The sequence below is a fragment of the Puma concolor genome, chromosome A2, assembly GCF_028749965.1.
Source record: "Puma concolor isolate L17-30 chromosome A2, mPumCon1.1.hap2, whole genome shotgun sequence".
Taxonomy (NCBI): domain Eukaryota; kingdom Metazoa; phylum Chordata; class Mammalia; order Carnivora; family Felidae; genus Puma; species Puma concolor.
The window spans coordinates 19,974,711-20,002,227 of NC_141668.1; the positions used below are offsets into that span (position 1 = coordinate 19,974,711).

The 27,517-nt window shown below is 45.7% G+C and overlaps 1 protein-coding gene across 1 annotated transcript in view; it reads right to left on the reverse strand.

Moving 5' to 3' along the window:
- Window positions 1–10,866: 10,866 nt before the first annotated feature.
- Window positions 10,867–27,517, reverse strand: part of EXOC4 (exocyst complex component 4) — a 765,046-nt gene continuing 748,395 nt past the window's right edge. The window contains exon 18 of the mRNA XM_025930053.2: window positions 10,867–12,035. Coding sequence (XP_025785838.1) covers window positions 11,798–12,035 — 238 coding nt within the window. The 3' untranslated portion in view covers window positions 10,867–11,797. The remainder of the gene's footprint in view (window positions 12,036–27,517) is intronic.

Consider the following 27,517-nt stretch of genomic DNA (forward strand, 5'->3'; position numbering starts at 1 on the left):
AAAGATGGCTGAAAATCCTTTGATCTTCCTCCTATAGAGAGGGAGGATCTATTACTGGCCTATTACCTTTTGACTTTTAAAGGATGACCAAAGTGATGCAAGGCTAGTTTTAGGGCTAGCCTTTTTTTTTTTTTTTTTTTTTAATATTTACTTATTAAAAAATTTTTTAAATGTTTACTTATTTTTGAGAGACAGAGCACAAGTGAGGGAGGGGCAGAGAGCGAGAGGGAGACACAGACTCGAAAGCAGGCTCCAGGCTCTGCGCTGTCAGCACAGAGGCCGACCTGGGGCTCGAATTCATGAGCTGTGAGATCACGACCTGAGCCGAAGTCAGACACTTAACCAACTGAGCCACCCAGGTGCCCCAATACTTATTTATTTCTAAGAGAGAGAATGCAGCTGGGTGAAGGGCAGAGAGAGGGGGGGACAGAGGATCCAAAGAGGGCTCTGCTCTGTGCTGATAGCAGAGTCTTATGTGGGGCTTGAACTCATGAGCCATGAGATCACGACCTGAGCCGAAGTCGGACGCTTAACCAACTGAGCCACCCAGGTGCCCCTCAGGGCTAGCTTTTAAAAGAACTGGCAGCTTCTGTTTTGGTGTCTTGGTGCCCTAAGCTATCTTGTAAAAAGTCCAACTACCCTGCTTGAGAGCCACATGGAGAGGCTCTGAGACAATCCAGGGAGGGACCCTTAGAGCCATTCCTGCCACCATGTCAGTCACGCGAGTAAAACCATCTTGAATGCTCCGGACTAGCCCAGCTGACAACTCAGTACCCCTGAGTGACCCTGGTAGATGCCACATGGAACAGAAGAATTGCCCAACTAGTCTCTGCTCAAACTCTGAAGTCAAAGAACCAGGAGGTATAATAAAGTGATTAAACTACTAGGTTGGGTTAGTTCGTCGTCCAACAGTATGTAACTGGAAGAGTGAGCCAAGGGCTCCTGTGAGAGTATGCCTTAGGCTAAGCCAAGGACCAGAGCTAGACCCTGACTCTTCTGCAGCATCTACATGGGGCCCTCACAGATCTTCTTAGGGAGCCGGGACTAAGGGGCCTGTCCGGGGCAGCACTGGATGGGGTTCCTAGTTGTCTGCTGGTGTGCCAGCTGGCCATACAGAAGCGGATCCTCTCAGTGTACAGCATTTGCTGTTCTTCTGATTAGCAAACAAATATCTAGAAGAGAAATTGCTGAGTCACACGCATGAGCTTTGGAACAATGGCTTCAAATTTATCCACTCGCTCCTTCACTTGCAACCCTGCTTCTCCCCCGCCACATGCTCTCCCCTGTCTCGTTGACTGACCCACCACCCCCTGCGTTAACTCGCTAGAAACCTGGGAACCTTTCTTTGCTCCTTTACCACTTCCTCCTCCTCACCCCCTCCCAGCCAACCAATGATCATGTCCTGCAATTCTATTCATTCTTCACCCCTACATTCATTCTAAAAATGTTTCTTTTATTCATTCATTCATTCATTCATTCATTCATTTTCTGTGTTGTAGATTGTATTAGCTGGCCAGGCCTGCCACAACCAAACCCCACAGACTGGGTGGCTTAAATGACAGAAATTTATATTCTCACAGTCTGGAGGCTGGAAGTTTAAGACCAAGGGGCCAGCAGGGTAAATGTCTGGTGAGAAGCGCAGATGGCCGGCCACCTTCTCACTGTGTCCTCACATGGCCTTTTCTGTGTGTGAACATCCCTGGTGTCTCCTCTCTCTCTCTATCGTGAGCAGGGGAGGGGCAGAGAGAGCGAGGGAGACATAGAATCCGAAGCAGGCTCCAGGCCCTGAGCTGTCAGCACAGAGCCCGATGTGGGGCTTGAACTCACGAGCCATGAGATCATGACCTGAGCCGAAGTCGGATGCTTAACTGACTGAGCCACCCAGGCGCCTCCTTCTCTTTATAACTTTTTAAAATTTAAATCCAAGTTAGTTAACACATAGTGTAAAAAATGTTTCTTGACCATCTACTATGTTCCAGGGACTGGTCTAGGTATTGGGAATCCAGAGAACAAAGGATATAAACATCCCAGCCCTCATACAATGTATATTTCAGTTGGTAAAGATAAAAAAATTAATTAACGGGGCGCCTGGGTGGCGCAGTCGGTTAAGTGTCTGACTTCAGCCAGGTCACGATCTCGCGGTCCGTGAGTTTGAGCCCCGCGTCAGGCTCTGGGCTGATGGCTCAGAGCCTGGAGCCTGTTTCCGATTCTGTGTCCCCCTCTCTCTCTGCCCCTCCCCCGTTCATGCTCTGTTTCTCTCTGTCCCAAAAATAAATAAACGTTGAAAAAAAAAATTAAAAAAAAAATTAATTAACAACTAAATTCTATAGGACATCAGAATGTGATAAATGCTCCGGAGAAAATTAAGCAGAAAAGGGTGAAAGGGTATGGGAGAGTGGCTGCTATTTTAAACAGGTAGTCAGTTAAAGGACTCGGGTGAAATCCAAGCAGAGACCAGGAGGAGGTAAGGGAGTCCTCATGCTTTTTTTTCTTTATTTTGAGAGAGAGAGAGTACAGGTGGAGGAGGGGTGGGGGAGAAAGAAAGAGAGAGAGAGAGAGAGAGAGAGAGAGAGAGAGAGAATCCCAAGCAGGCTCAGAGCACAGAGCCTGATGTGGGGCTTGAACCCATGAAACCATCACATCATGACCTGTGCTTAAGTCAGACGCTTAACCCACTGAGCCACCCAGGTGCCCTAGGACAACCTTTTATCCCCCAGGTGCCCCTTGACAGCCATAGATACTTTTAGCTCCTTCGATAAGCATGGCGCTGAACATTTAAAAACCTTCTTAAGCTCCTCTCTTCTCATTCCATAAGGAAAACAACAGGCCTCTCTTTGTTGTTGTTGCTGTTGATTCTTTTTTATTTGGATTTGAGATGCATTTTAGAAAGCCTGGCTCCCTTTAAAAGAGACATTCATTCAGAAAGGGTAGGTTTTGGGGGCAGGATGAAACTTCCTAATCAGTAAGGTAAGAGCTAATCATGCAAATAAGGGCTGTTTGTAGCTTGACTAAGTCAGGGGCTGTAGCTATACATTATTAATAAGCTGGTGGCACGGCCCTGGGTATTAATAGCATAAGGTAGATGGTGTGATAAGGGTACAAAGCTCCGTACCCTTGGAGAGGGAGCCAGTTTGCACCAGCAACAGGGGTTAGGTTTGGGGGTTCTGTGTACCAGTTCATGGGGCCTCTGGACCAGGCTTTGTGACTGTGGGTAAGTGGGGTGGAGTGCTCAGTGGGTCAGAGAAGAGCCGAATGACTGGGGCTGAGTCTGGCTTTTGTGTGTGTGTGTGTGTGTGTGTGTGTGTGTGTGTGTGGTGGGGTGGGGGAGGGGGGCACCTAGTCAGTGCCCTTGTGCTCTGAGGCAGGCTGGGACTAGACCCTGGGTCCTGCCTTACAAATTCAAGTCGCATGTCCCATGGTTGCATGAACCACTTAGTGCAAAGCCATATCCACGGCCAGGAAGGAGACAATTACATGTCCTAACGTGTGGCATTGGAGGAACTGGCTCTCCATTTGAAGGGCGGGATATTCATGAGGGGCAGGAAAGCCCAAACATGAGAGGGGTTAGAAGTGGATGGTGAAATGTGTTCAAGACATGTGCTTGGCTGGTAAGACTTTATAGGCTTTACCACCTTTTCATGAAGGAGCTTAAAAATAAGTAAACCCAGGACATACAGCTATGGAACTAGACTCTAGGACCTGGATCCCCTATAACTAACAGAGAACTCTGTCTCCAGATCTTACTAGAAGGTGAGGTGGATCCTGCTGACAAAACATTGCTGTGTTTGCCTTGGAATGAATGTTCTAGTAACAGTGGTGGTTGGAGAGTAGGGACAGAGAGTGGGGAATTCATTGAACTTACAGAGCATGTTGAAAGATGACTTTTATTCTTTTAATGAGGTTGCAAATAAATGTTGCCCGTGGCCTGCTTACATTGTCACATACTACCTGCCGGCAAAGTTGTGGGGCCATATGGCTGAAGGCTCTACTGATGTTTACTAAAGTAATCTGACAAATACAAACATCACATTGGTTTAGATACATGCCATGGCCTTAATGTTTGTGTTCTCCTAAAATTTACATGGTAAAATCCTCATCCCCAGTGTGATGGGATTAGGAGGTGGGCCTTTGGGATGCACTTAGGTCATGAGGGTGAATGGGGGTCGTGAATGGGATCAGTGCCCCTAACAAAGAGACCCCACAGAGCTTCCTGACACCCTCCACCACATGAGGACACAGTGGAAAGGTGCCTTCTAGGAACCAGAAAGTGGGCTCTCTCACTAAACACCAAATCTGCCAGTGCGTTGATCTTAGGCTTCCCAGAATTGTGGGAAATGAATTTCTGTTGCGTATCATCTACCTAGTTTCTGGTACTTTATTATAGCAGCCAGAATGGACAAAGAAAATCAGTCCTCAGGGGAGGGGTGAGACGTTCTTACTTCCCTTCTTAACTCAGAGTTGGGTCTGGGACAGTGTGCAACCGCCTCTGGGGTCGGATGGGGCACGACCTGTGCCATGACTATCTGTACCTAGGAAACATGGAAATAGAAATTCAAGCAAAGAATGAGTTAATAAACCTGCAAAACTTAAGAATTTCTACAGCCCCTGTGAAAATAGTTGAACGCTTGCTATCTTGCAGATGAGGGAACTATAGCTTTGGACGTACCAAAAGGCCTAGTACCTTGTGTTTTATTTGTCCTTAAAATTAGCTGAGTTAACAGCATTTCAGTGTTATGTTTCTTCACTTTCAAATTGTTATCTTCAGATCTCCTTCGAAACCATTAACATTTACTTCCACTGGGACATCAGAGAAATACAAGGAACTCTGAGCTGTTGAAGAGAGGGTAGAAAAACAGAAAACTAGATTTTTCTGCCTGTCTTCATGTTTTTTTTTTTTTTTTTTTTTTTTTGTGAGCGGACCCGGGTTCTCAGGGGATAAAAACTCAATTCTAGGGACTGGTATTGAATGGCACTGTGATAGAAAGCTTCCAAAGCAAAAGGGGCTGGTCCGGTAAGATGATCAGACCTCGGAGAAAATTTAGGAGCAGAGATGTGTGGCTTCTGGGTTGGGCATTTTCAAGCTTTAAAACAGTTCATTATGCTACTCTATTTTTCTCTGTATGTGTTGGGTGTATACAGAAGCTGTCCTATGAATAGTCAGAAATACTGAACTAAGGCCTGTGTATATGGCCCACTAATACTAGGAGTATCAGGAGTTCAAGGAAGGGGGCAGAAAAAGTAAAAGACATTAAATAGAGTGGGTGGCTCCAGGGTCACTCCTTGACTGAACAACACATCCCTGTTGCTTCTATCTCTAGCGCAAATGTGCTGACGGGGCACTTGATGTTGGCAAAGCCATCTCTTCTCCCTCGAGCCTCTAAATTTGGCTTCTGTTCCCATCACTCCACTCAAATGGTTCTCATTGATGCTAATAATTTCACCCTTTTTTAAAAGCCCCTCGCTCTTTCTGCTCTCATCATGGTCAGCCTCTTTGTTGGGCATCCTAGTCGGGATAGGCAGGGTTATGCTGCGGGGACAAGCGACTCCTGAATTTCAACAGCCTACAACAAGGATTCATTCCATGCTTACACCACATATCCACTGCAGGTCAGCTGGGGCTCTGCTCTGCATTGGCCTCCTCCTGGGACCCAAGCATGCTGAATGGCTGCTGTCTGGAACATTCCTGGATATTGTGGCAGTGGGGGCAGTGAGCTCTGGAGGGTCGCCCACAGCTAATTAATTGCTTTGGAAAATGACACACTTCTCCTCACAACTCCTTAGCCACTGAGTCACAGCATCCCACCCAAACCCAAAGGAGCCAGGAAATGCCATATTTCTGGAAGGTGGAGAGCAGGAAATCAGGTACACTGCCCTGTTCTTTCCATGTGAACATGTCACATCTCTGAAGGCAGGGCCTTGCCTTCTACCGTTCTACTTGGTAGCTTAACAGTGTGGGGCATATTTGGGTTCCCTGGAAGTCACTACGTAACCCCCTTTCTTCTCTTGGAGCTTCTTATTTGACCACTCAGAAAAGCGGAATGGTGGGGACAAATGCTGTCTCAAGTTTGATCCAGCTCTTACGAATCCACAACAGGTGCGCTACTGAGAAACCGAGGTCATCGCTCCAGCCCAGATTAGAATAAAAGGAACATCCCCTTCCTCTGCCACCTTCTAGGAAGATTATCTGAGGACTCCTCCCGAAGCCCAGGCTCTCTTTACCCCCAGGTGTCTGGTTAACAAACTTCCTGTTTCAGGGCAGAGAAAGAAGAAGAGGGGTATGGGAGAGTCACTTGGGAAACTCTCTTAAGCAGGCTGCTGTTCTGAAAGGTCCAGGACCTCCCAGCAGTGGAAAGGAAGGGAGACTTTGGCATCTGGAGCAAAGAGGGGAGAACGGTCCCACCTGGAGTGTTGGTCCCCAAAGCTGGGAAGAGATGGTGGCCGTGGATTCCTTGCGGCTCCACGTGCTTCGAGGGCATCCAGGGCAGCGGTGAAGTGAGGACACACAGATGACGATACTGTCTTCACCCCCGTTTTCCTGACGTGCTTTAGCAGTGCAACGTCGACACAAAGCAAAGGAAGTGGGGGGGGGGCTCTTCCCTACCTCCCGACCAGGAAACCACGAAAAATGACTGCAGTTAAAGGCTTGTGCTGAGAATAGTAAACGGGAGCTCAGGGCTAGATTTGATTTTGGGGGGGGGGGAAGACATATCCTCACCTGAATTTCATAGATCAATTTGCGATCTTATTTTAGAAATCCATGACCTGACATTGCTCAGCCCGGGCAGGAAGAGTAACCACAAACTCAAATCCCAGGCAGAAGGCCATTACGGATGTCCTTAAGACCCGGTCCCTAAAGGCTGGTGGAGCCTTCGGAGTTTAATGAGATGCGCATAATACATCATCAGGCAATGAGATGCATATTCATTAATCGCTAAAAGGGAAGCGGGCCCAGGAAGCAGACAGCGGGAGGGTGGTCATCCTGTTGCAAAGGGGGCTGCAACAAGGAAATAATAAAGTCAAAGTCAGAACTATTGCTGTGTGGGGGTGCCCAGCTTCCACCTACAACAAGCAGCATCCTGGCCGCGCCCCCCGCCCCCAGCACATCCCAGGCCATTCTGACAAACCCTGTCAAGGCGGCTGCACTCCTACACCACATCCATAGAGCAGGTCCTCCGATATGGGCCCATAGCTCCTCAAAGAAACCGACAAAATAATAATATTTTCATTAGAATATTATTATGCATATGTGATAATTATTATATGCCAGGCACCTCTTTTATTTTATACCTTAACACTGTGGGATAAGAGCTATTATTATTGTTATTGTTATTATCCCATTTCACAGATGAGGAAACTGACACTTAGGGCGCTTAACAGCTTATACCACAGCAAACCACTTATATGAGGTGGAGGTGACATTCTGAGCCAAGGTACAGAGGACTCTAAAACCTGAGCCACCCGGCTGGCGTTCTGGCCTGTGGTCCAGGTATGGATCATCTTTGGCCTCCAGCTGGCTGGGCTCAGCCCCTGGGCCGAAAGTTCTTGTTTCCAAGAGTTTTGTGGCTCTATCGGCCACAGTGAGCTGGGGAGCAGCAGAGGAGAGTGGGAAAGGCAGTCCCCAATCCAGTCCTCTGGGAACCACAGGAGAGGACACAGTAGATGAAGGTGTTAAACTACCAGAGAATATCGGTTGGAGTTCAAATATAACAGGTGCGGGTCCCTCCTTTGACCCAAGGGGTGAGAAGAGAGGGGTTCCAAGTCTGAACTCCGGTGTTGGCGTCCGTCTGGGCCACGTCTTTTTTTTTTTTTTTCTCAACATTTATTTATTTTTGGGACAGAGAGAGACAGAGCATGAACGGGGGAGGGGCAGAGAGAGAGGGAGACACGGAATCGGAAACAGGCTCCAGGCTCTGAGCCATCAGCCCAGAGCCCGACGCGGGGCTCGAACCCACGGACCGCGAGATCGTGACCTGGCTGAAGTCAGACGCTTAACCGACTGCGCCACCCAGGCGCCCCATGGGCTACGTCTTAAACCGCACCTTGGTTTCTTCCGCAGAGTAGGGACGGTACTAGTAACAATCTCGCAGGATTCCTTGAGGATTAAATGGAATAACGTGGTAAAGCATTTAGCACAACACCTGACACATATTAAGTGCTCAGTAAGCGAGATCCAAAATAACGTAACAGCAATCATAAAAGTACGACCAGGTGCTGTTTTCCTGGTTTTCGCTCGCAGTAAATAAACCTTAGTGAAAGAAAGCTCGGCCTGCTAGGTACGTACATTTGGGCTGAAGAGACTGCCAATTTCTCTCCTCCTCCAGCATGCATTGCAAAGTCAGCAGGAATCTGAGGGAGGCCACTTTTCTAACAGGGATGGTATATAACGGGAGCTACACTCACCTGGCACCCCAACCTCATTTTTCCCCAGTTGTATGTGCATTCGCATGTTGTAGGTACGCTGAAAAAATACATGTGCAGCTTTTGCGGGTCACTGCATTCCCAGCTTCCCAGGGGCTCCTGCTCCAGGTGTGCGAATGTCCTGCCAATATTTTTAACCACAGACACAAGTCCTTGGCAGGTATGTTAAAGCGGGTCCTCGCGTGGTGCACGTTTCCTCCTACTCACGCCCGGCCCCGTTCGCAGAATCCTCTCTGCTTGTTTGCATCCGAGTTCACTGTTGAGGAAACTTCCAGCTCCGTTCCAGTGGTGTTTGCATCCCATTACACCCAGTGATAATGAGCTAGATCTCATTACCGCCCAGCCCAGTTGGAAAAGGATTCGTCGTTTTCAGGTGCGAACCTGTGGTGTGCCTCTTAGTGCACCTCTTCAAAATTCCAGGCAGGCTGCCCGCCTCAGCCCGATCAGGACAACTGCTTCCAGCTGCGTGCACTTCCTCACAACTTCCGTTTCAGGAAGAGACTCTGCCGTATTTCACGTCTGGTCACACGCTTATTAATTACGTACTTCGTATAACAACTGCGGCTAATTAGGACAGAGCCGAGACCTTTGCTGAGCCAAGACTTTGTTTGCCTCTCCTTGGTACCTCATTACCCTCCCTCCAAATGATGCCCAATTTGTTTTACATCCCTGCCACAGTAAGACAATTGCTCTCAGGGGTGTGTGTTTCGGCACACACTGTGCTTTTCGAGCACAATCTTGTTGATCGGGACACTTCCTCGTTTTCCTACTACCTCCTGCCACAAGGATAGCCACCTGGCCAGATTTCTCGTCGCATTTGCCTCCAGTGCAGTGGAGTTCAGCGAGGGCTGGTGGAGACCCGACACCCTCTGGTTGAAATGCCTGCGCCCTGGTGCTAGGGAGGCAGCCACAGCTATGTTCCAGAGGGAGGATCCGGAACACAATGGCCTCAGTCCCTTCGTGGGACCCGGGAGGCAGGAATCCATTTGCTCCATCAACCGATGGCTCTGGCTAGCCAGGGAGGCACAGTGAAGAGCGAGATACAGTCCCGAGGTGCCAAAAGGGCAAAGCTCAGAAGAGAGCAACGGAGGGCCGGGCTGAAGATTTCAGTCCTTCATCCTCTGAGATGCCTTCCTAAGTGAAAGGATATCCAGTCTTGGTGGGTGGAGTGGCAAGTACAAACTCTGGGGAGGGCAAGATCGGAGTGGAAGGATAAGCTCCACGTCACAGGGGGCCGCCTCTGTTGCCTGCCACCACGTGAATCCCATTATCCCCTGAGCTCTAAGGGGGCAATTACATCTTTTTGGCTGAATGAATGCGGTAGTGCTAAGACATTCCCGGATATGACTCGGCAGGAAGACCATTGGGTGTGGTAGCCAATTCAACTTGGCTGTATTGGGGTTTTTCTCCCCAAGCTATTTGAAACAGAAACTACTGACGGTCAGGGTGAGAAAACATTCAGGCAAGAAGAGGGGCTGGGGCTTCTGTGAATGATGTCACTCTATCTGCATCCGTTCAACCGTCCACTGAACAGGTCATGGGTTGTCCTTGAAAATGGGTTGTCCTTGAAATGGGACAATGGGTTGTCCTAAAAAATGTCCTAAAGAATGAATAGGTTGTCCTAAACAATGACTGATCCTACAAAGAAATCTGCGCCTTGAGTGTCTTGGACAAAGAGGCATAGGCCATTTTCTCTGTGCAGAACCGACATTTTTCAATCCTATCATTATTGGAAGCAAAGCAGGGGTTCTCCTTTTTCTAAGCGCTGCCCCGCAGCAGCCCATCGGCCATCTTCCTGCTGGTTCTCAGTGTTCTCGGCATCTCTCCTCCCTCCAAACCCGTGTCCCTTTCCACGTCCACTAAAACCCTCCTAAGCACTCACCAACTGCACTCCTGGCTCTTCTGGCAAACCATAAGCACCCCAGGGTTCTTCACCTAGAGCGGAAGGAAGGAGGAGAGGGGGGTACAGAAACCACGCTGGGAAGTCACAGCCACTAAGAGGAGGCCTCCGAACCAAAAAGGTCGGCTCTGGGTTCCCTCGTCTCCCTTGTCCCACCCTTGCTTCTCGGATAGACTACTTTTCTACGGTGTTGTTTAGAAGCCGGATATTCTTCCTTGGTTGTCTCCTATGTGGGTTCAACTTCTTTCCGACCAGGCCTCTGAAGCATACAGATTTACAGTATTTCTTCCAGGACCCTCCGGAAGACCATCTTCTGGCCGCCTGCTGAATTCCCACCGTCAGCCCTGATTTCTAACTCAGCCCTGAGTGCACACCCCACTAGGGTCTTGGTCAGAGTCCAGTGTCCGGGCTCTGTCTTAAAGGTAGACAACAAGGTATCCTCCCTCATTGTCTAGTATCCACCGCTCTGCCTAGAAGCATCTGGCACATATTAGGCCTTGAGGGAATGTCTGCTGAATAAAGAACACGAGAAAGACAACACACAACACTTCGGCTTCTCAAAACATTTTTTAATTTTCTGCTTTTCCTACCAAGACCAAAGCTGTACAATTCTGGACCATCACAACGTGAGGCATGACCGTGTATGGTCAAAGTCCTTCCTGCTCTCCTCTCCACGTGCTCCCGAGGCGTGTCCCCGGTGGTGGGTGCATTGCTTTCTCTTGTGACATATCAACCATGAGTATCAGGAGTGCTTGGAGACGTGGGAGCCACGGTGGGGTCGAGTGTGCCACGAGCGGTGAACGCCCATAACCCTGGGGAGCACTCTGGAAAATGGACTCCGCTGTGGGTGCACAGAGGACGAACGTCATGCTGTCTCATCTTCCGTGCACTCAGCTGGGTGGACCAGGGCTCCTTTCTAAGGTGAGAAAGTCCTAGGGGCTCATATTGAGAGCAAGTAAAGCATCTAAGAAGCACTCACATCCAAACAATGTTTAACTGATAATAAAAGTTCTCTACTCATCATCTTCTCTTGGAAAGTAGAGGGGAAAAAAAAAATCAAGAAGAGGGTTGGATCGCCATTCAACCTTCCATTTTTGTCATTAATTTGATGGCTCTTGGTTTTGAGACAGCAGAAAGAAAAATGCAGAGGCGATACACTGACTAGGACCTGGGGACAAGCTGCTACACAGAAAGCTGTCTGTCTCAGGGACTGAGATAAAAGAACTTTTTCCCCTGGCCCTGGAGAGGTCTTGTTTTGGTTAGGAGAATTTGTTGAAAACTACAGCCGGCTTGGAGAAGCCACTGATTTGATCTTGGTAATAGAGACAGAAAGTAACACACATAGACTTATTTTACTGAATTGTAAACCAACGAGGTCAGGAGAGTAAAAATCTACTGAAAGAAGCAGTTACTCATGACTGAGTAAACAAAAATGACCGCCCCTCCCCACCCCCACCCCTCCCCCAGAAGTGCACCCAATTAAACCGTAGTTATTTTCTTATCCTTGGTGGCTTGCTTGATGGCAGCCTGCTCACAAATGATCTCCTTGAGCCGCTGCAGCCTCATGTTCTGAGTGGTCTGGTCTCCCACCCCAGTCTGACTGCGGTGCAGCAAGGTCAGGGCATGGATGTACTCCAGCTCTGTGTACTTCACGCCCTGGTCCACCACCAGGTTCAGGAGCTCGTCGGCCGTGTTGTATAACATCTCGTAATACTGCCTGAGGAAACAAGACAGAATACTGTTCACCATCTCCACTGTCAGCCACTTATGTGGCTTTAGTGGTAATGAATATGCTGCTTGTAAATACCTTATTCAATAAACATTTATTGATCACTAGGCATTGTTGTTCTAGGCTCTATGAATATAATGGGGAAGAAGACAAGCACATTCTCTGTCCTCTTGGACCCCACTGGAGCTTTCTTCTCGAGACCATGTCCAAATGAAGACTCGGGGAGACCTCACATCTTTCAGGGTCTCAGTTCACTCGAGATTTCCCCTAATGTTACATTTACCTGGGGAGATCCAAAGAAAAAGAAGTAGGGGTGGAACCAAGAGGAAGAGAAATAATCATCCGGTAGGCATTGCAAAAACCATTTCTGTCCCATTCAATCCCTCATCCATTCACTCACTCACTCACTGGAGGTTCTGTGCAGTGTATGCTTTTCTCCTCCATAAGGTGGGACAATAATACCTTTTAGAGTTATCAGAAGAATGAATTCATCCATATAAAGCACTTGGAATGGTGTCCAACAAACATACATGCTCCATAAATATTAGCTATTATTATCAGAGATAATAATAATGTATTAATAAAGTCATGATAGTAATAGAAGTATATAATGATGAGCAAGACCTAGCCTCTTTCCTCAAATAGCTCAGAGATGAGTTGGACAGATAATGAGAAGTAGAGAGACCATGATTGTGTTTTTGTTGGCAAAGTGAATTTCCACGTAATGTGTCATTTATCCTTCACTACACCTAGGGGGCTATAACTCCCTTTTTTCTGAAAAGGAAACTGAAACATGGTAAAGTGACAGGACTTGTCTAATGTCACAGAGAAGAGAGGGACTGTGGCAGGATATGCACCTGTTTCTGACTCGCAGTCCAACGCTCCTTGTTCACAGAAAAAGACAAGAACAATGTTCCAGTTGACAGGAGGGAAGTATAAATGTTATGAATTTATAGGGGAGGAAGGAGAAAGCCCACCATGTGGAGGGGAAGGTGAAGATTCAAGGAAGACTTCGGATGGGGTAGCATATTGTCAGGCAGGGCTTCCAGGAGAGAAATTCTAGACTAAGGGAAAAGAGAAGAGCAGAAGCAAAGATTCCTCCTGGGAAGAGGACTCTGGTCAGCCTGGGGATGGCAGCTAAAAACCAGAGTTTTGGGAAAAGGCAGTTGAAGCCAGAAGACAGACTATTTGATGATCAGGCTAGTTAAGTTAATAAAGAACCATAGACCTAGTCAGTTCAATAAAGGACCTCCCTCCCTCAGCTCTCAAGGTTCTGTTGGGAGCAGAAGCACCATCCAAGTTGTGCTTCTGGAAGATACATGTGACAACAGTACACAGAATGGTCTGGGAGGGAATTGGTTATAATTCTAGCAAAAAGTTGGGGACTTGAGATCCATTTGGCTGCAAGGCCATTAGCCTGGGTGGAGGAGAGAAGAGCACGTGCATCACTGCGAGTCTCCAGTAATGCAGAAGCAGGATGGGGGAGGTGGGAGTCAGGAAAGGGGAAGGCAGCCATTTGCTCTTCTCAACACCAACATTACGCCACCATATTGTTCCTCACCGGGTCTACACTGAGGCTCGGACTTGCACGGCTACTACCAATTACCCAGGAGGTAAAGCTGAGCGCAGGCTCTGAGCCAAGCAATGCTATCACAGCTGGTTAGGCAAAGGACAGAGGAGCCTTCCCAGGCAGTTTACTTCCTTCTTTCTGACCGGAAAGGCAGCTTTGCCTCAATGGAGGGACAGACCACGGCAGAAGGCCCAAGGCAATTCCAGAGATGAAGGGATCTTACAGATCTACCAGGGTCGTTGAATTTGAGTCTTGCGTTTGCTTCTTGTTCACCAAGAACATCTTGATAAAAAGAACATCCTCTGGGAGAAGTAAGCCATCCTTATAGTGAGGAATACATTCTAGGAGCTCATAATTTCAAGAATATTTTATGCATTTTTGCTACAATGGGAATGTGGTCGGTAAGGGTGTCCTTTCACGTGGCTAGCTCCTTTTCCTGCTCTGCTGAACCTCCTTTTCTAATTAACACACTCTTAAAAAAAAAAAAAAAGAATACCCTTTTGTGAATATTTCCTAAATAGTGGCGGGTAAGTGCTCGTCTTATATTGGCAGGTTTACGAGTACTCCAGGCAGCAAACGGTTCAACATCGTTGTGTAGAGGGTTAGCCCTCTCTTGGGGCTAATTTTCTGTAAATGATGGTTCACTTTAACCTCCTGGAACCACATAGTTGGAAATCACTGGTCAAAGGTAACCTTGAATGTAGACAGAGGTGCTTCTTTTTTTTTTTTTTTAATTTTTTTTTTTTAACGTTTATTTATTTTGGGGACAGAGAGAGACAGAGCATGAACGGGGGAGGGGCAGAGAGAGAGAGGGAGACACAGAATTGGAAACAGGCTCCAGGCTCTGAGCCATCAGCCCAGAGCCCGACGCGGGGCTCGAACTCACGGACTGTGAGATCGTGACCTGAGCTGAAGTCGGACGCCCAACCAACTGAGCCACCCAGGCGCCCCCAGAGGTGCTTCTAATAGGAGAGTCAAATTAACTCTAACCTGCAGACTTCTGGGAGCCCAATATCAGATACAGTCAGGAACTTTTCAGAAGTTTCATGTTCAGTACAAAACCCGTGTGAACCACCCCTACTCCACAACGCATCTGTTGTAACTTAAAAATACTATTTTAATTTTTTTTTAACGTTTATTTATTTTTGAGACAGAGAGAGACAGAGCATGAATGGGGGAGGGTCAGAGAGAGGGAGACACAGAATCCGAAACAGGCTCCAGGCTCTGAGGCGTCAGCACAGAGCCCGACGCGGGGCTCAAACCCATGGACCGCAAAATCATGACCTGAGCCGAAGTCGGACACTTAACCAACTAAGCCACCCAGGAGCCCCTAAAAATACTATTTTAAAGAAAAGCTTGACGCTGTAGGAAGACACATCATATTTTTCCCATGGCTCTGCATGTCCCTTGGCACACCATGGCTTCCTCCGTGACACGAACCCCTGTTTTGACAAATGAAGCCCTGTATCACCGAATTCGGGTTCCCTTAGATGCACAGATGAGGGAGAGAGCTGTCCATTTAGGGACCTACCTGAGAAGGCATTTTAAAACATGCTCAAGAAAACATGTTTGAATCTAGACTTACCGAATGGAACGAGAGAGCATTTGGGGCTCAGGATTCTTTCAAAGCCAGAAGAGATTTGGTGGTTGCAGTTCTTAACTGGTGGTTCTCCAACTAGAAAGTGCTTGGGAGCTTATGAAAAGTGCAGATTCTTTAGGACCCACCCCAGCTATTGTGATTCCCAAAGGACTTTGAGCCGGAGTCTCTCTGGTGTGCAAAGAGTTACAGAACCACTGCTGCCCATCTCCTTGAGCCAAGGACCTAAAAACATTAGGGATGGTGATGCTTTTCACTGAGATAAAACCAAAGGAACTGGGTTTCTCTGTATTATGACGTTGATATTTTCATCGCTTATCTTAGGAGGTAACATTGAGCCCATCTAACCAGATGAAATTGGATTTCTTTTGAAACATCTGATGAAATTTGTTCCCAGAGATACTGGCTGGTTTTCTACAGAGACCACTGTTCCATGCTGGGAGCAAGCAACCAAAGATGCCTGGATTTCTAGTTCTGGATCCTTCAGCGGGATAACTGATAAAGGGTGTGCCACTTAAGTCCTTAATGTTTCAATATCCTCTGTGCAGTGAAGACCTTTATAAATCCCAGAATGACGTTCTGAAGTGGACTCGAAGACTAAAAGAGTCCTCAAGAGCCTCCGATGAACCGGGTCCCAGAATTGCAAAGCTGAGTTATTAAACAAAATCGACAGGTAACTGATGGTGTTTTTTCTGTAGTTAGGGGAAAAAAAAAATTACCCCTAACCACGATGATATATTAGATCATAAAGAAACATAAATATTTAAAGATGGAATGAAATTCATTCATCTTTCAGGACAGCACCCAGTAGCAAAGGCTATATTAAATCAGCATAGCAACAGTTGCAATTGGAGATAGAGAAAGGGTGCTACAAGGTGCCCCAAGGAGAAAACAGGAAAATGCCCCAAACTTTACAATTAGAATGGGCTTCCATGATGAACACCGACATGCTGAAAGGAAATCATGTAACCCAACTGGGATAAATAATTCACCAGCACGTATTGAGGCCCCAGGAAAATGAAAGCTTGATCTTTATCATCAAGCATTACAAAAGCAGCCATGGCTTCTGGGCATCACGGTTGTAGTAGATACACACTCAGCTGCCAGGGTGGGATCAGTGAACACACATCTGATTTAGGCATTTTCTGGCTCATGACTTGTACGGCAAGTCTCTTCATAGCCCATAACATTCGGGGGCCAATCGCTAGACGTGGCCCAAATATCTTATTCTGGAAACTGGAGTTGCATGTCACCCTGATGGATGGAACATTCTATGAGGAGGTGGTTTCCTCCCGTGGTTGCTTTCTCTCTTGCTTTGCTGTGCACCTTTGGGCGGCATTTCCCAAAGTGGCCCGAGTGGAGAGGGAGGCGGGTGGAGGGACAGGAAAGTGGTGGGGTGATGTCACGTAGGCTGGTCTCCTGGACCCAGTCCAGAATAGGACAACATTCATGCTTTGTTCTGGTGCAGGCAGATTATTTTCTCGTATCTTCCTCATGTTCCTTTTTTCAATGGGCTGTGCTTGTGTTTTTTTTCTTCTTATTTTAATGGCATTGAACTGCAACTCTTTCTCCTCATTGATTCCGTGGGCAAATATTTATACAAGTAAGGATAGGAAGGGCATGTTGGTAAGTTGGGCAGATCTTCTTAAAGTTTTATTTAAAAAAAAATTTTTTTTTTTAACGTTTATTTTTGAGACAGAGAGAGACAGAGCATGAACGGGGGAGGGTCAGAGAGAGAGGGAGACACAGAATCTGAAACAGGCTCCAGGCTCTGAGCTGTCAGCACAGAGCCCGATGCAGGGCTCGAACTCACGGACCGTGAGATCATGACCTGAGCCGAAGTCAGACGCTTAACCGACTGAGCCACCCAGGCACCCCTTCTTAAAGTTTTAAAATGAAGTCAATTTCATCTTTCGCTGACTGGGAAATATACATGTCGTATAGACTATACAGACTAAATACGAAGATTAAGCGGTTAAAAGAGTACTTCTATAATTCTACTATAAAGACATACCCCGTTTGCACATTTCCGTCACGTTTTTGTTTTCCATATATAAGTAATGCTCTACCAGTTTCTTTATTACAGTTGAAATATTTGGGTTGACAGACTATTGGACACTTTGTTTCTAATTTTAAAACCTTTCTTTCCTAGGGCACCTGGGTGGCTCAGTCGGTTAAGCGTCCAACTTCGGCTCAGGTCATGATCTCAGGGCTTGTGGGGTCAAGTCCCGCGTTGGGCTCTGTGCTGACAGCTGAGCCCGCAGCCTGCTTCGGATTCTTTCTGCCCCACCCCCACTTGTGCTCTGTCTCTTAAAAAGGAATAAACGTATAAACGTTAAAAGCAAAAAAAAAAACCACTAAAAGTACTTTCTTTCCTGAGGACGGACTTCCAGAGCAGATTTAGTCAAAGGTAAGTGTACTGTTCCGGACTCCAGCAATGCTGCCAAACCGCTTTCTACAAAAAATCTGCATCAGTTAGCTTCCTACCAAGAACCCATGGCAGCACCTACTTCCTCATATGCTTTTAATATTCATGAAGTGAAACCATTTTTCACCTACTTATTGGTTTTTAATACACAAAGGTCTGAACATATGTATAAGCAAACTGTACTGATCTTTTTGTGTATTTTGAGTGTGAATACTTTTCTTATTCTGAGCTCTTCAGGGGTACCTGGGTGGCTCAGTGGGCTAAGCATCCGACTTCGGCTCAGGTCATGATCTCACAGTCCGTGGGTTCGAGCCCCGTGTCGGGCTCTGTGCTGACGGCTCAGAGCCTGGAGTCTGCTTCGGATTCTGTGTCTCCCTGTCTCTCTGCCCCTCCCTTGTTCACTCTCTCTCTCTCAAAAATAAATAATCATTAAAAAAATTAAAAAAAAAAAGAGCTCTTCAGAAATTTCTATAAACAAGAAGGAGCATTCTAGTCTCTCAACCCTGGGGGTTCTACCTCCCACTCTGCCATACTCATTGTAAAAGATACCACTGCCTCTTGCAAACAGTCTCAGCTCTCTTCTGTGTAAACTGAGGAAAGAAAGCCCCAATACAACGAGTCATTCCCACACAGCAACCGCAGGTGGTCGGTCCCCAAAGCCTGGGGGTGGGGGTGGAAAGAAGGTGCTGATTGGGGCTGCCACAGTCCCCGGGAGACCTCTGCCATCTGCTTCCCTTTATGGGGTGGGCTTCAGAGTCCTAAACCCCTGAAGGAAAACTGCATTTGTCAGGGATACCCAGCTATGTCTCATGCCGGGTGTTAGAATCTGTTCGGACTGAGGTCACATTAATGTCTAGTTTTTAGGTGCACTGGCATATTCAACCCTTTGCAGTAGGAAGTGCAATCATCCACATCGCCCAGATGAGCACACTGAGCTACAGTGAGCATCACTGATTCATCTGTGGCCTCAAAATCAAGGACTCTGAACCCCGTTCGCACTGCAAAGCCACCATAACATGGAAATATTGGAAACTGTAAAAAAGCACTAACTGCAAAGAATACCTGTATAGCAAATTTTAGTCACGATTTAAGTCAGATGAGCTAAATAAAATTCACACACTAACTCAATGCCTCTGCCTTCCGTTGTAACGGGACAAGCCAGTATTGTAGCAATTCAAAAATTCATTTACAAACTCTGTAGCTGTTTTTTTTTTTAAGTTTATTTGTTTCGAGGGCGAGAGAGAAAGAAGGAAAAGAGAGAGAGAGAGAGAGGCACAGAGACACAGCATGAGCGGGGGAGGGGCAGAGAGAAGAGAGAATCCCCGAGCAGGCTCTGTGCTGTCAGTGCGGTGCTGGACGCGGGGCTCGATCTCACGGTTTGTGAGATCATAACCTGAGCGAACATGAAGAGTTGGATACTCGACTGACTGAGCCACCCAGGCGATGTAGATATATTTGAATAACAGTGGGTTTGATCTGGGAATTCAGAGCTCTAACACAAATAATGAAGTCATATTGTCAAGTCAGCATTCCAGAATTAACAGAAACGAGTTTTGGCTTTTTCACTTTGTCACCTCTCTATTTCTCGCTTTTTGCCCACCCCCCCCCCCCCGCCCCTGAGCAGGAAATGGACAAGGTGACCTTTCTTTCCAAAAGTTGGCTGCCCTTCTGACTCGTTACTTCCTGGAGGAAGAGGGATAATTACGTAATTTCATTGTGAAGACTTTCTCCTCTAGTCTTTCCAAAGATAATGATAGTGTTGATGTCAACAAGAGAATTAGGCACTGAAGCTGACTTCTTAAATATTAAGGTTTGAAGGAGGAAGATCTTGCCCGAATAGAACTTAGTATTGCCAGTGGCCTCCCCCAATTCTTTTTAGCCAACAGATGAAGCATTTTGAGAACTTTAATAAAAAAAAAAAAACCCAAAAAACTCAGTAGTAGAGGGGTCACTAAACTGTCGGGGAAAACATTCAACTCCTGTTTTCTCTGTTCACTCAATGGCATACATGGTAATAGGCATGGAAATGGAAAAAGAGAAAGGAAAGGAAGTGAATAATCCATAAACTGGATAAGCATCCCATAAATAATTAAGAGGTGGTTACAGCAGGAAGACTTAGAGAAGTAAATACTCAAGAGATCAACTAAGCTCAGATTCTGGTTAAGTCTTTCCCTCCCCTCTAACTAGCTGTGTGACCTGGGGCAAATGCTGTTGGCTCTTTGGACCTCTGCTTCCCATCTGAAAAACAAAGAGGTTAGAGCAGACGCTATTTAAGCAGTTTTTGATTTTAAAACCTTTACAGCGTCCTCTGCTCGGTCCTTTAATTCTGGGCTTCCACCAGAATTAGCTGATGCTGATTTTCCCTAAACTGCAGCCGGCAAGACGCAGCAGTGACTGATTTGGAAACATCCCGAACAAGCGTAAACTTAGCTCCGATGTGTACTTTCCAGACCAATAATAAAATGGATGGTAATCCTGTGTGTCAGAAGAATAAATTAGTTTATTCAAAAATATAATATAATTGCTCTAGTTTGTCTTCCCCTTCAAAGGAGCTTAGAGTTTATTACAGACATGATTGAAAATCCTAATTTGAAATAGGCGAAGTTACTTCCATCTCAGGAATGGGAAAACTCAGGTAGAGAAAAGCTAAATAATTTTTGGGGAGTTAGTGGCAGAATTAGATTTACGTTCGAAAGGGACAGTTTTGTGTGTGTGTGTGTGTGTGTGTGTGTGTGTTGACATTTCTTACATCGGATTGTGCGCAGGGTTTTGTTCTGATCAGGACATCCCAGGAGAAGTATGGTCTTTAGAAAAGACAGTGTAGAAATTCCCTCAGCTGGTGGCAGTAGAAAATCATCCAGGAGGCAGTGAGACCCTGAGAGTCTGCTGTGCCAAGGTTTGCACCGGCTTCGTTGATCGGTCATCTACCTACATTTTCTTCATATAAAGCGGCACACACATCCCTGCCTTCACCAACAGCGCTACGTGTAAAAGGCAGTTTCCCATCGGCCCGGTTCTGATAACCACCATGCTTCAGTAGCACTGGGGGGTGTCTCTCCGGAGGAGATGTTAAAAGCTAAAGTTGGCCGTGTCCCTTCCTTTCAGGAACCTATCCCGATATTCTTGATAGCGGCCGCCAGAGCGGTGCTTTATTTCTCTTCAGAAAATACAACCATTCAAAACAAAGGAATTCCTCTGCGGCCCGTCACTTGACGCGATGACTCTCTCCCAAGCTCGGTTACCGTCGCTGAGACGGGAAGAAAATTTCTTCTTGTTCCCTCAGCTAGAAATTTTGCTCCCCACCTTTGAACACCTTCTGAATTTATAATATCCGTGGCTGAAATTTCCTCCTCTACAACTTAAGGATTCGTATGTCACTCTCTGCTCCATCAGATAATTTTTTAAATTAAGTTTTCTACAGCAGGGCTGGAGGAAGATCCGCATTTTAAATTCAGTACAATTAAAACTGTGTCTCTTTGGTCTGGCGCTGCCTTCGGTCAAACCCCATTTGTATGAATAATTATTCAGTCCATTAAGAAGTCTGCTCAACTCCTTCTCCCGTTTTGAAGGTTTTAATAAATATTGATCAAGCGCATTTCTGTTTGCACTTGCCAAAGCAATTCTGATGGATTCATCTTCTGATGTTATCAAATAATGAAATATGAAAGAGTGAATAGAATTACCCTCTTGTTCTGTGATTTTTTATTTAGGTCCTTCATTTTACTTTCATAATTGTGTTTGTCTCATGCTCCTGTAAATGCTCTTTTGATTATCAAAAGGTGAATCCAGGTTAAGGAGAGTTATGCTGTGCTGAATATCACTTTGGAGAGTTTTTTTCAATTTGAAAAAATAATTTATCGAATATCATAGGTTGATAAAAGAAGATAGCATTCTGTACTTTGGTGGCCTCAAAGCTACATACTGTTTACCAATTAGCACAAGGCCCTTATACTGTATATTATTTATACTTCCCAGATCAGCAATCTGGGAAACAGCTGCTGACATAGGCATAATAAAAATAATTCGGAGGCCCTCTGGCTTTTTCAGTTTTAAGCAATTATCAACTTTTCAATAAATAATGCAAAGGATTTCTTCAAAGGAAAATCTAGTATTATTATCCCTAACACTTAGGAAGCTCTCATCACATCTTAAAAGTTAATACAGTCGTGCCCCCTTATCCACGGTTTCGCTTTCTGCGGTAGCAGTTACCCGCGGTCGACCGCGGTCGACCACGGTCCGAAAGCACATGACTCTCCTCTTGATACATTGTCAACAGCAGCCTGACGCTGGGTCACAATGCCTGTGTCATTCACCTCGTTTCATCTCATCACGTAGGCATTTCATCATCTCCCAGCATCACAAGAAGAATGAGTTACAGTACAAGCTATTCTGAGAGAGAGACCACATTCACATAACTTTTATTACGGTGTACTGTTACAATTGTTCTATTTTATTATTAGTTATTGTGGTTAATTTCTTACTGTGCCTAACTTACAATTAAACTTTGCCATGGGTATTACGTACAGGAAAAAGATAGAATATATAGGGTAGTGCTATCTGTGGATTCAGGCATCTATGGCAGGGTTTTAGAACGTATTCTTGTGGATAGGGGGGACAACTGTGTAACAGAGAAAGTTACAGAGGTATAGTCCTTGGCTTCAAGAAGCTTCTTTTATCCACACTGTAAAAAATACAATGCAGGGTGCCTGGGTGGCTCAGTCGGTTAAACGTCCGATTTTGGCTCAGTTTATGGTCTCACGGTCCGTGCGTTTGAGCCCCACAGTGGGCTCTGTGCTGACAGCTCAGGGCCTGGAGCCTGTTTCAGGTCTGTGTCTCCCTCTCTCTCTGCACCTCCCCTGCTTGCTCACTCTCTCTCTCCCTCTCTCAAAAATAAGATAAACAATAAAAATTAAAAAAAAAAAAAAATCCAGGGTCCCTGGGTGGCTCAGTCGGTTAACATCTGACTTTGGCTCAGGTCATGATCTCATAGTTTGCAATTTTGAGCCCCATGTTGGGCTCTGTGCTGACAGCTCAGAGCCTGGAGCCTGTTTTGGCTTCTGTGTCTCCTCCCCCCTCCACCTCCCCACCCCTCCGCCTCTGCCCCTCCCCTGCTCATGCTCTGTCTCTCTCTCAAAAAAAAAAAAAAACAAAAAACAAAAACACCAAAACACAGAAACCAATATGGACCCAGATCAAAGGTTTCTAAGACACTAGGTAAATATTTTGTTTTCTTTTTTAAAGTTTGTTTGTTTGTTTATTTATTTAGCGAGAGAGAGAGAGAGAGAGAGAGAGAGAGAGAGAGAGAGTGTGTGTGTGTGTGTGTGTGTGTTTGAGGGAGGGAGGGAAGGACAGAGTGAGAGGGAGAGAGAGAATCCCAAGCAGACTCTACACTGTCAGCAGAAAGCCTGACGCGGGACTCAAACCCACAAACTGTGAGATCATGACCTGAGCCAAAATCAAGAGATGGACGCTTAACCGACTAAGCCACCCAGGAGTCCCTAGGCAAATACTTTAAAGTAAAATAAATCTGGACTTTCCAGCTAGCCTGCCCATTCTGCTCCTCTCTCTCAGAATGTGGGAAAGAAGAAAAGAATCGGGAGATCCTAGACAAGGCATAGAAGCCAAATGACTCCCAGTTAGTGATGGGATGGAGAAGCGAAGGGGTAATGGGTATTGGGTTTCTGCATCTATAATATGGAGATCCTTCTGTACCTGGAAGCGTTTGGGCAGAAAGGTCAGCAGGGATAGGCCTGGACTACAAGACCTCCATGGAAGAACTTGCCATTGGAGTATTAACCAACGAGGCCAAGATAATGGATTCATTCCCGTAGGTGTGTTGCTTCTATTCTTTAGCCATTGACTCCGCCCCTAGCCTGCTACCTCACACGTGTGTTTAGAGAAGGTCTGAGTGAGGCTGAAAGGATAGTTCGCTGCAAGCTATTATGTACAAGAACTGCTATTCGGCCATCAAGTTATCCGAGTTACTCAGACCCTGACTCATGATTTTTTGGTCTTAGTTAGGGACCCTAGTACACTTCTTGATACTGTGATAGGGGATTTCTCTTCTTTGCTGAGACAAAAAAAACCCCATATCTTTTAGGGCTAAAGGGCCAGAAACAAAAATGAGTTTGGCAGAGGACCAAAAAATCAGCAGATTATTTGAAAAGCAAGAGCATATGCAAATCAGCAGGTCCCAATGGCAAAGACTCCAGGGCGTATTTACTAAACCCTCAGGTTATTTACAGAAGCAAGAAAACCTAAATAAACCAAAGCTACAAAATGGGCCACCTGAGATTCAAGAACATGTGACTCAGAACTGATGTCAATTAGAAAAATAACAGACTAAATCAGAAAGAGCTAATGGAAATATGTACAATACCCAGCAGCGTTTAATTAAAGGCTCAAATACTCTGCCAAACTTGATGAATAGCTTTGGGTAGCAATGTGAATTTGGTGGATGAAAAGACCGCTGTGGCTGACATATATTTGGAGGTCAGTGAACCATTTTATACAGTGCCTCTAAAAAAATATAAACTAGCAAAATGAATTTATTTTGAATGGGTATCCCTGATAGGACACAGGCTGAAAAACAAACAAAGGGTAACGATCGAGGCAAATCAACAGATTCAGAGGGAAGGCATCTAGTGAATGCTAAGGATACCGGCTTATAACTGATCTCACTTAATACCTTAATTAATGTGCAAGCACATACACAGTGCCCGCGAAGGGCAAACGTTCCTAAATGGGGAAGAGCCGTGAACAGCAGCAAGGAAAGAGAAATAATGTAAAGGACTCCAGAGAATTCAGAATTATGGGCAGAAAATTAATGAAATGAAGTTCATGGAGGAAAAACCCAAGTGAATGTATCTGGAAGAAATTCTAACCTTCTGGAGTCCACAGTTGGGAAACACCTTGGAATAGCACTGGTAAAAATGGTGTGTGTGTTGGGGTGGGCGGGGGGAGGGTAAGGGCATGGAACCGAAGAATTTTCTTACTTCCTGTTAAGAAAAGAAAAAAAAAAAAAAAGGACCAGTTATCGGGCAAGGAGGTGATGATAATCCCTGCGTCTGTTGTATCTCATAGTTCTGTATTGCTTTATACCCTGAGCCAACTGAAAGAAAATCAGAAAAGGGCATCAGATGGGATTAGAGGGACAGACGGTTGGAGGAAAACAGAGTATTGAAAGAAATTCAGTCCAATTTTTGCTCTGATGTCAGCTTATCAATAGGTGATGTTTTCTCTGACCCCTCCTTATCTAGAATGATAACCAGCCTCATCCTCAGCAAGGCTTGTCCTTTCACTGACCTTCACTTTTCTGTTTAGCGTTCATCTCCATCCAAACACAAATATATATTAAAAATGTTTTCTGGGGAAAGCTGTATTTTTATATTACACATTTTTTAAAAAGATGTATTTATTTTTGAGAGAGCGAGCGCAAGTGGGAAAGGGGCAGGGAGAGAGGGGGGACAGAAGATCTGAGGTGGGCTCTGTGGCTGACAGCAGCCAGCCCGATGTGGGGCTCAAACCCTTGAGTCGTGACATCATGACGTGAGCCGAAGTCAGACGTTCAACCAACTGAGCCACTCGGGTGCTCCTATTTTATACGTATTTTTAAAATATATGTACATACGAAGTTAGAGACACAGCATCTTATAGTGGTTAAGATCAGGGATTCAGGAACCACGGACCTAGGTTGTAAATCCTAGTTCTGTCTCTCTTACTATTTATATGCTGTTGGGCAATTTATGAATCTCTCTGTGACTTTTCTTCATCTGAGAAAGGAAATAGTAATATGGGCTTGTTACAAGGATCAAATGATGAGCAGTGGCTGGAAGAGAGTAAGTGTCGTGTAAGTACCACGTAAATGTCTGCCGCCCCTCCTAGAACACTGGGGCTGAGGGTGGGGTTGGATTCTGTCCCACTCCTCGTTACCCGGTGGCCTGAGGATGAGACAGCTAGTGGGTGTTGAATGAACGGAAAGGAATGAATGAATGGATGAACGAATGAATGAATGAGAAAGCCAACAGTCAGTAAATCTCGTTAAGAGATGGGACACAAAGTAAGAAGCAGCGTGCGATTCTTCGACACTGGGAGGGGAGGGTGGGTGGGTAAAATAGTTGCTCCGTGCAAAAGGCAGAGGGGTCTTCCGCAGCCCTGAGAGGGAGACGTGGAGCATCTCCCCACCAGTGTGGGACAACTGGTGGCAAATGAAAAGGGGGAGGACAGAGGGAAGAGACCCATTTCTGGCTTATGATACATCATCCTCCCAACTCTAATTCCCAACTGGTGGAATTAGACACAAATCCCACAACTTTTACTGAACGTGCGGGACCTTGGACATGTCTTAGTTTGTCTGCACTTCAGCTTCTGCATTTAAACACTAGGGGAGACAATATAACATCACAGGTTAAGCTTGAGGATTGAATCAAATGACAGGCTAGGACACCTGCTGTGTAAACCCAGTAACAATAATAGCTAATGTTTATTGAATACTTACTACGTACTCTGTACTGGCCCTGTGTATGTTATGTCTTTGGATCTTCATGATTGTACGAGATAGCATGTTCTCCACACTGAAATGCTTTTTTTACTAATCCCTCCCTCATGCCTCAGAAGAGGGATTTCTTTTCTTCTTTTTCTAAGATGAATCCTATGCCTTTGATCCCAACACCTTTAGGACCTTGTTAGGGTTTTGTTTTGTTTTGAACTCCTGCGTCTAGTATCTACCCCTTTCCTTGGTTCTTTCTTGTCTGCCTTCAAAGATCCTTATGTTTCTCCCACTTTGGAAAAAAAATAACACATGCAAACAACAAACCCCAAGCCCTTCATGCAATCCTCTGTCTTCTCTTTCTCCATTTCTTTTCTCCTCTTCGTTGTTAAATTTCTTGAAGGCATCATTTGTATTCACGGTCTCTCCTTCCAAAGCCTCCATTTTGTCTGAAACCACACTTTAAAAAGTCCCCAGTGACATCCTAGTAGATACACAGAATGGCTTTTACTTAGTCCTCTTCCCTTGATGGTTTTCCTTTCTGAACTCAACTCTCTTTGAGCCACATTACCAGGTCCTTTTCCAGCTCCCTCAGATTCTTCCATTTCTTTCTTGGCTCTTCTTCTCTCTGTTCACTGTGGGCACTCCTCCCAGGCAGGCATTGGCCCTTCGGTCTTCTCTCTCTGCTTCCAAAAGTTTTACCTCTGCGTGAGATGTTCTTTCTCAAGATCTGGTCTCTCAACAGATCAAAGCTTCATTTTCACGGTTTCCAGACGTTCTACTAGATGCCCTTATCAGGTACCTAACTTCCAAAGTGTGCAAAATCTCAAAATATCAGTGTCACTTTTGACTCTTGTCTGATCATAGCCAGGTCTACCACTGTAATATCTTGTACGTTCCCTGCTTATTTCCAGTGACGTGATCGCAAATCCGAGTCTCTTCTCAATAGGTTATAACAACTGTCTTCTGCTGGAGTCTGTCACACTCACTCACTCCTCCCAGACTAATCTTCTCTGGTTCCAACTAGATCAGATTACTGTCGAGGGTAAAAAAACAAAAACAAAAACAAAACCCAAACCAAAAACCTTATGTGTGTTCACTGGTGCCAACAGGATCAAGTCCAAACTTCTAACACTGACATCCAAAGTCTTTTATGTATAGATTTGGTCCCTATTAAACCTTCTCTCCCATTTCCCCCTCTGTATCAACCTTCTATTTAAGTCAAACTGAGCTGCTCAACATCCCTAGAACATACTTTATACTTTTTGGCACTGGGCTTGTGTATCCAAAGTCTAAATAACCCTCAAGACTGATGAAATCTCAATCCTCTATGAAGCTATCCTCAACAATTTCTCCCTCCTCTGTTACTGCATGGGTCACCCATTTA